At 38.0% G+C, this 8185-nt stretch overlaps 1 protein-coding gene across 1 annotated transcript in view; it reads right to left on the minus strand.

Moving 5' to 3' along the window:
* PLEKHA1 (pleckstrin homology domain containing A1) overlaps positions 1–8185 on the minus strand; it is an 80550-nt gene that overhangs the window by 4539 nt on the left and 67826 nt on the right. The window contains exon 11 of the mRNA XM_006143935.3: positions 776–865. Coding sequence (XP_006143997.1) covers positions 776–865 — 90 coding nt within the window. The remainder of the gene's footprint in view (positions 1–775; positions 866–8185) is intronic.

Raw genomic sequence — 8185 nt, forward strand, 5'->3', positions numbered from 1 at the left:
AGGGGGGATGGCCACACCGCAATCCCTTCTCCTCCATTCTCCTCTCGGGATCTTGGGCACGCACGCACATGCGCCCAGCATTAGTTTTAAGCCACCGGGTCCAGGACGCGAACCGAGGTCGACTACATGGGAGTCCAGCGACATAGCCATTATGCTAACTGCTGGTCCCGCTTAGTTGTTTTAATTTTATTAACATACTACTGCAGAGATTAACTATGGTAGTTTTCAGAAGCAGACTTTTGTATTATTCAGCTAGAAAAAGAGAATAAAAATATGAAATACAAAATACTGACTGGGGTCTTAAACTGCACTTAAGGCTCTACCTGCTTAGTGGTCTTACAGCAGTTACATTAAAACAAAACTTGATCAAAATTGAAGAGGTAATTGTTGTTTACGAAAGAAAAGTGTAACACAATTAAAGATGCCTTACATGATCAGGGCACATGAAATACTAAGAATCTGTCAAACTGTACCAAATCTAGACCTACTGACAAGTAAGAACCAAAACAAAGCAAGGAAATGTTTATTCTTTAGTTGCACTGCTTGTGCATTTAACACAATACAATGCACAGAAAGTTATGTATATGTAACACTACAAGGAAGCATTAAATTAGAAATGTATTATTTTTTGCCAAGTCCAATTGGTATGAAAGTCAACATGCAAAAAAATCTCAATAGAGAAAGAAACCAGAACGATTAGGGGGAGAGAAAGGAAAACAACTTGACAGGATAGGGGGACCCATGGGATTATCAGCCCGGAGAGCAGGAAACCTACAGAAGACGCTGATCTGCCGGGTCCCCGCTGTGCTACAATGGCGCCAGAGACTGCCTTAATCCAACTGTGCATCTCTTCAGGACTATCCGCCTGAAAGAAAAAAAGAAGTCTTGCAGTCAGTTTTTCCTCAAAATCACCTACTACATCTATAAATTTATGTTGGAACTTACACTATCACCAACAAAATCATTCTAAAGCAATGGTTTTCAAAGAATTTTAGAAGTCACTTTTTTAAACCAGACTTTGCTGGGTAAGTTACTACACAAAGTATAAGTCGGGTACTTAATGCTTCAAGGTCAGACACACTAAACAGTGTCATTAATAAATATGTCCAGGGAGAAAACAAGGAGAAAAAAAAAAAAACTTCTCATTTTGTTCTATTTCCTGCTACATTATTTGATTTGCTACAAGAATATTCATGTAAATTGTGTAATTTTAAAAACATTCTTCCAGAATATGTAAATAATATTCTTTGACAGAACTGGCTACCAATGTGAATTTAAAACACTGAGGGCCCTCTCCATAACACAATGGATAAGGAACCAGATCCCACATAGCTGATTACAATTCAAATCTCAGCCCCCATGACTTGAAAAACATGCTTGGGCGAGTGTGCATAATGCCCAAAATCCTGACAGAAAGAAGGAATGCAGGAAAAAGGACTATGGTGTGACCACATTCCACTGGGGAGTACATTCTCACATCCTCTCCCTAGCCCAGCAATAAAAAAGTAAATAAATAAATAAACTTTATCATGAAATTAATCCAATTAATTAAAGCTGTAAGAGGGGTACAGAGATACTACCACCCTTTACTTAGAACTTCCAACATTCTAGAATCTCTTACTTCTAGAATCTGTAAGTCCAAAAATTTTGAAGAGACAGGATAGTATTTTTGAAACAATGATACTGAAGAGTAAAAAAATAAAATAAAACTCAGAGTATATGTTCCTTCACCGCTAACAGGAATATAATTCCAAAACTCAGTATGTGAAGGTAAAAAAGGTTCATGCTCTGACAGTTCATCTCAATCTAGAAGGTTATCCTGAGAAAATAAGAAATTTAGGCAATTTTTAAAAATGTTTTTGACAAAGAGCACATGTACTTGCTGGAGAGAGACAGTGAAAGGGAATGTGAGAAATCACTTCCTGCGGGTATGGCCAAGCCACAATCGCTTCTCCACCCTTCTGGAAATATGGGCACACAGGCACACATGCCTATGTGATTTTCAAGACACTGGGCCCAGCACTCGAACTGCGATTGGCCATGTGGGGATCCAGTACCTTAACCACTAAGCTCCTGAGAAATTTAGGCAATTTATGCACAAAGATGTTCATCATCACAGTATTTATCACAGTAAATGTATGAAAACTATGTAAATGAATGTTCAGTAACAGAATGAGAGAAATTTTATTTGTGGAACAGTTATACAATGAAGAATAGTTTATTTATTTATTATTTATTTAGAGAGATTTTTGCTATAGGGTTCATGTGCTCGTCAGAGAGAGAGACAGAAAGGAAGAAATGCCCCTTCCTGGGGGGGAATGGCCATGCCACAATCCCTTCTCCATTATTCTCTCAGGATCTTGGGCATGCACACATATGCAGCTGGCATGAGTTTCAAGGTGCTGGGTCTGAGACTTGAACCATGGCCAACCCTGTGAGAGTTCAGTGGTGAAAACCATTATATCATCTGCTGGTCCCAGGACAGTTTAAAAATTCTAAAGGTTTTTAAAATTTTTTCAATATCAGAAAAAATGACAACATGAAAAAAGAGGATGTTAACGCTATGCTTAGTATGACTCCTACTATGAAAAGATTTGCCTTAAGTAAGGCAGCAAATGGGCCAGTAGGTGACATGGGGGTTAAGGTAATGGACTACTTATGGCTAACCACAGTTTGAGTCTTGGACCTTGTGGCTTGCTTCCTCTTTCTCTCTGATGAGTACACATGCCATATAGAAAATTGTAACTAAAAACACCACTAATAATAAATAAAATTAAATTTAAAAAAATTTTGGAGAGGTTTTTGCTATAGGGCGCATGTGCTTGCCAGAAAGAGAAATAGAGAGACAAAAAGCGAGAAATCACCCCCCAGGGGGGTTGGCCACGCTGCAATCCCGTCTCCTCCATTCTCCTCTCAGGATCTTGGGCACGGCACACACACGCACCCAGCATGAATTTTAAGCCACCGGGTCCGGGATGCGAACCGCGGTCGACTATGTTTGAGTCCAGTGACATAGCCATTACGCTAACTGCTTCCCTAAATAAATAATTCTTTTATAAAAAAAGAAGGTACCAAACAATAAAAATGACTGCCTGGATATAAGATTGTATGTTTTAAAAACCACATATTTCTAACTTCTTTTTTTCATCTTTCAGATTTTTAGGGAGCTGGCAGGTGCTACGGTGGTTTAAGGCACTGGACTCCCACATGGTTGACTGCAGTTTGAGTCCTGGACCTGACAGCTTGATTTCTCACTTTCCCTCCCTCCCCCACCCCCGTCTGTCCCTCTCTGGTCAAATTAAAATAAATAAATAAAATAAGTCTTTGAAAAAAATTTTTTTGCAATAGGAGTATTTAACTTTTTTAAAGATACATATATATGTATTTTTTTCTTTTTAAATTAATAATGCCTATTTAGGGAAAGCAGGTGGTGTGGTGATTAAGGTGCTGGATTCCACATTGCCAACTTTGTGGTTCAAGTCCTGGACCTGGTGGCTGGAAAAACACACTGGGCGTGTGTGCATGCATGCCCTATATTCTGAGAGGAGGATAGAGGAGAAGGGATTGTGGAGTGGCCATCCCCCAGAGGGAGTGATTTCTCATTTTCCTTCTCTCTGGCAAGTGCATGCCCCTAATAGCAAAAACCTTTAAAAAAAAATAAATAAACCTCTAAATAATTCAATAAGGTAAGCAAAAAGTACATTTTAAATTTAAAAGTAACATACTACCATTAGTGAAACTGTAAGATCTGCTGTCTACTTTCACTATGGGTTTTGCATAAAACCTTTGTATAAAATTAACAAAAAACCAGGTAACGGAAAAATCAAAATTCTACAATATGTTTGAAAATAATCCAGTTTGAAGATATGCACTTAACATCTAAGTTAAAATAGCATTTCTTTTCCTCTAAATACTTAGTTTTATTTCACAATTTTTTAAGAAAGAATACCCTCATTTCTTGAATATAACCTAACAATTACCCTACATATAAGTGATGAATTACAGTTGTCATATTTCTTTTAGCTTCAAAAGTGACAAGTTTATGTTTATTTCATTTCTAAAATTATCAACTTATTTCTTTTTAGAGAAATTTTTTGCTATAGGGTGTGTGTGTACTCACTGGAGAGACAGAAAGTGAGAAATCACCCCCCCACCCCCCCGGGGGAATGGCCACACTACAATACCTTCTCTTCATTCTCCTCTCAGGATTTGGGCACGCATGCACACGTGCCCAGCGTGAGTTTTAAGCCTCCATGTCCAGGACTCAAACAGTGGTCAACTACATGAAAATCCAGTGACATAACCACTACACCATCTGCTGGTCCCAAAAATTATTAACTTATTAGGAGGATCATTGCCAAATAAGAACTTACCTGCACATAGAAAGTTCGTGATGTTGTTACAATTTCAAAAAGGTTGTCCCTCATCATTATGTCACTGTTATAGAAAAAAATTATTCAATTATACTTAAATAGCAATTCTTTGATAATTTCTCTTTCACTTGTTTACTCGGTACTTAACATATGTCAATGAATAAATATTACAGATAAACACTGATTTAATAAACCAAATTTTATCATCTTTTTTCATGGGTTTGCTCAAAGAAACAATGGGATAGCTAACATTTCCTTTTTTTTTTTTTTTTGGAGAGGTTTTTCAGTATAGGGCGCGTGCACTCGCCAGAGAGAGACATAGAGACAGAAAGAGAGAAATCACCATTCTCCTCTCGGGATCTTGGGCACGCACGCACACGCGCCCGGCATGAGTTTTAAGCCACCGGGTCCGGGACGTGAACCGCGGTCGACTATGTGGGAGTCCAGCGACATAGCCATTACGCTAACTGCTAGTTCCTGCTAATATTTCCTTTTAATGCACTATCATACAGCACCTTTCAAATACTAAAATAACAATACCTCAATTTGTCAACTGATGGTATACGTTTTCATATTGAAGTTTTCTCTTTCCATTAATAAGCTATTTCTAAATTTTTAGTTTTCAAGTAAAACATATTCCAATACTATAATCTGAGGGTTTTGAAAATTCTAGCACATCCTAACTATAAAGAGTTAAAAATGATACTAGAACTAATACAGAGAAATATTTTCTACAAGCACATTAATCAAACAAATAAAGCAAAACAAAACAAAACAAAACAAAAAAAAACAAATAAAGCACTATTCTGTATTGTTACATTACGCCAAGCAGCAAGTCAGAGCTGTTCCTTACCTCTGCTTACATTCCTGGACTTTATGAACCTCTTTAAGTGGTATTACACGAAGAGGTTCCTTTTCCTGGCAAAAATGAAAACAGATACGATATTTAGTCTTAAAATCTTTTCAAGGATTAGTTGTCTTATTTGGAGATACTTGTGAAAATTATGTTTCTTTCTTGAAGCACGTCTAAGACAAAAAAATCTACCTTTTTAAACCACTTAGCATCAGAATAGCTAAAATACTATAATGTTATATACAATGTTGTTTGAAATAAGAAAAATGTATATCGCCCTTGAACACATTATTTATGGCCCTGTTAAAAAACCATTAGCCAGCAAACTGTCCCTGGCCAGCGCCTGTGGACAGGAAGCGCAGTACTTTTACTTTTGGAAAGCCACTCTGATATACAAGGCACCAGAGCAGAGAACATCCTGCTTCTTGAATTTAAATTTGTCATTTTACTAATATAACTTTATAGGAACACTTTTTTAAAAAAAGATTTGTTTATTTAATTTTATTTATTTATTCATTCATTCACTCATTTTAATATGACGAGAGAGAATGAGAATGCCAGCCACCAGGTCCAGGACTCGAACCATGGTCAGCCATGTGGGAGTCCAATACCTTAACCAGCACACCACGTGCCAGACCCTGAACACATTATTTTAACAAGCATCATTTATTGAACATTTGCTAAATCCTGGAATCCTGGGACATCTGATGGGTTTGGGGCTTTTTTTTAATTTTTTTTTTTAAGTATATAAGGAAGCATTCATTACATTTTTTGAAATTGTCATTTCTGATATACATAATATCACTGTTCATCTTTGAGGAGGTACAGTATGGTTTTGTAAAGCATGCATACAGTGTGTAATAATCAAGTCATGGATACAGACATTCGTCTTCTTCTACATTAAATATTTTATTGTGCATATTCAGTAACAGTTCTACAGAGTTTGAGGAAGTATATGTTGAACTGTCAGCTGGGGCCAGCAGATGGCGCAGCGGAATTGTCAGTGACATTTTTATACTACTGTGGTACACTATTCCATAACATTTTCTACTATTAATAATTTAGATGCATTCTTGTGTTTGTTACTCATTTTCTCCTGGGTCCCTCCACTTTGTGTCAAATGACAAGATATTGTTCTCTATGGCTTTAAATGTGTCATCTCACACATTCCACAACCCTACAATACATGTACTTTTTAAACTGTCATGTGCTCTCACTGGAAAGAGAAAGTATCCACTAATTGGCACGGTCATGCTGCGATCCCTCTTCCTCCAGTCCTCCTTCCCATTAGGACTGTACACACACAACTGAGCTACATGTTTTTCAGGCTACCAGGGCCAGTATTCATTCAAACCATGGGTCAGCCAAGTGGCTCCCTTACCACTGTGCTATGAGGCCAGCCCTACATGTACTATTATAACTCAAGGAAATTGAGGATTAACATGTTAAATATCTCACCCAAGGTTGTGAAACTAGACGTAATACACACATAGAAGATATAACTGGTTCCAATTAGCATGATATTTATATGATACATTCCATGAAATATTCCTTATGTATTTTATTAAATATAAAATTAAAACATACCATTATTTTACATAGCAACAAGAAAAACTATGACAGAACACATTTTAAAGTAAAATCTTTTTTTCAGTTGTTTTTTTGTTTTCTGGGGTTGTTTTTTTTTTTTGCTATAGGGTGCATGTGCCAGCCAGAGAGAAAGAGAAATCACTACCCAGGAGGGATGCTACTAAGTACTTCAGTGTATTTTCTCAAACACAGATAGACTCTCGTATAACTACAGTACAATTACGAAAACCAGAGATGGAACACCGATGCAATACTATTTATCTAATCAACAGACCACACTGAGATTTTGTTACTGCCCCACCAGTTTTCCTTACAGCCAAGGAAGAAGCATTTTCTTAACCAGGATACAATCAGGGATGGTACCTTATAGCGTTGTATGTCTTAGTCTCCTTTACTGTGGAATAGTTCTTTCTCTTTCATGTCTTTAGAGTTTTAAAAGACCCAGGCCAGTTATTCTGTAGAATGCCTCTCAATTTAGGTTTGTCTAGTGTTTGTTCATGCTGAGATCCAAGCTATGTTTCTGACAGGAAACCACAGATGTGACACTGTGTTCTTCTCAGTGTGTCATATCTAAAGGCACATGATGGGTTTGTCCCATTACTGGAGTGGCAACTTTGATGTCTTACTTAAGGTCATGATCACCACATCTGAATAACTATTCTTTTCTTTTCCCCATGTCATTATTTTATGTATTTACTTTTTTTAAAGATATTTTTTTGCTATACGGTACATGCACTCCCCAGAGACAGAAAGCAAGAGATCACCCCTCAGTGGAGATGGCCACACCAAAATCCCTTTTCTTCAATTCTCTCGGGATTTGGGGCATGGATATACACACACCCAACATGCATTTTTTTTTTTTTTGGAGAGGTTTTTGCTATAGGGCGCGTGCGCTTGCCAGACAGACAAGAGAGAGATAGAGACAGAAAGCGAGAAATCACCCTCCAGGGGGGATGGCCACGCCGCAATCCCTTCTCCATTCTCCTATTGGGATCTTGGGCATGCACGCACACGCGCCCAGTGTGAGTTTAAGCCACTGGGTCCAAGGCTCGAACCGTGGTCGACTACGTGGGAGTCCACCTACATAGCTATTATGCTAACTGCTCGTCCCTCCAACATGCACTTTAAGCCACTGGGTCGGGACTCAAATCGCAGTCAACTAAGTGGGAGCCCAGTGACATAACCATTACACCATCTGCTGGTCCCTCCGTGTCATTATTATCTTGTGGGGAGATATTTGGAGCTTATGTAATTATTCGGTTTTCTGTGATAATTTTGTCCACTAGTTCTATCAAACATTGGAGACTCCTGCCATTACTGGTATAGTGGCTGGCGGAGGGGAAATTTTTTTACTCCACTCATCTACTTA

This window comes from Tupaia chinensis, unplaced genomic scaffold, assembly GCF_000334495.1.
Source record: "Tupaia chinensis unplaced genomic scaffold, TupChi_1.0 Scaffold000113_1, whole genome shotgun sequence".
Taxonomy (NCBI): domain Eukaryota; kingdom Metazoa; phylum Chordata; class Mammalia; order Scandentia; family Tupaiidae; genus Tupaia; species Tupaia belangeri.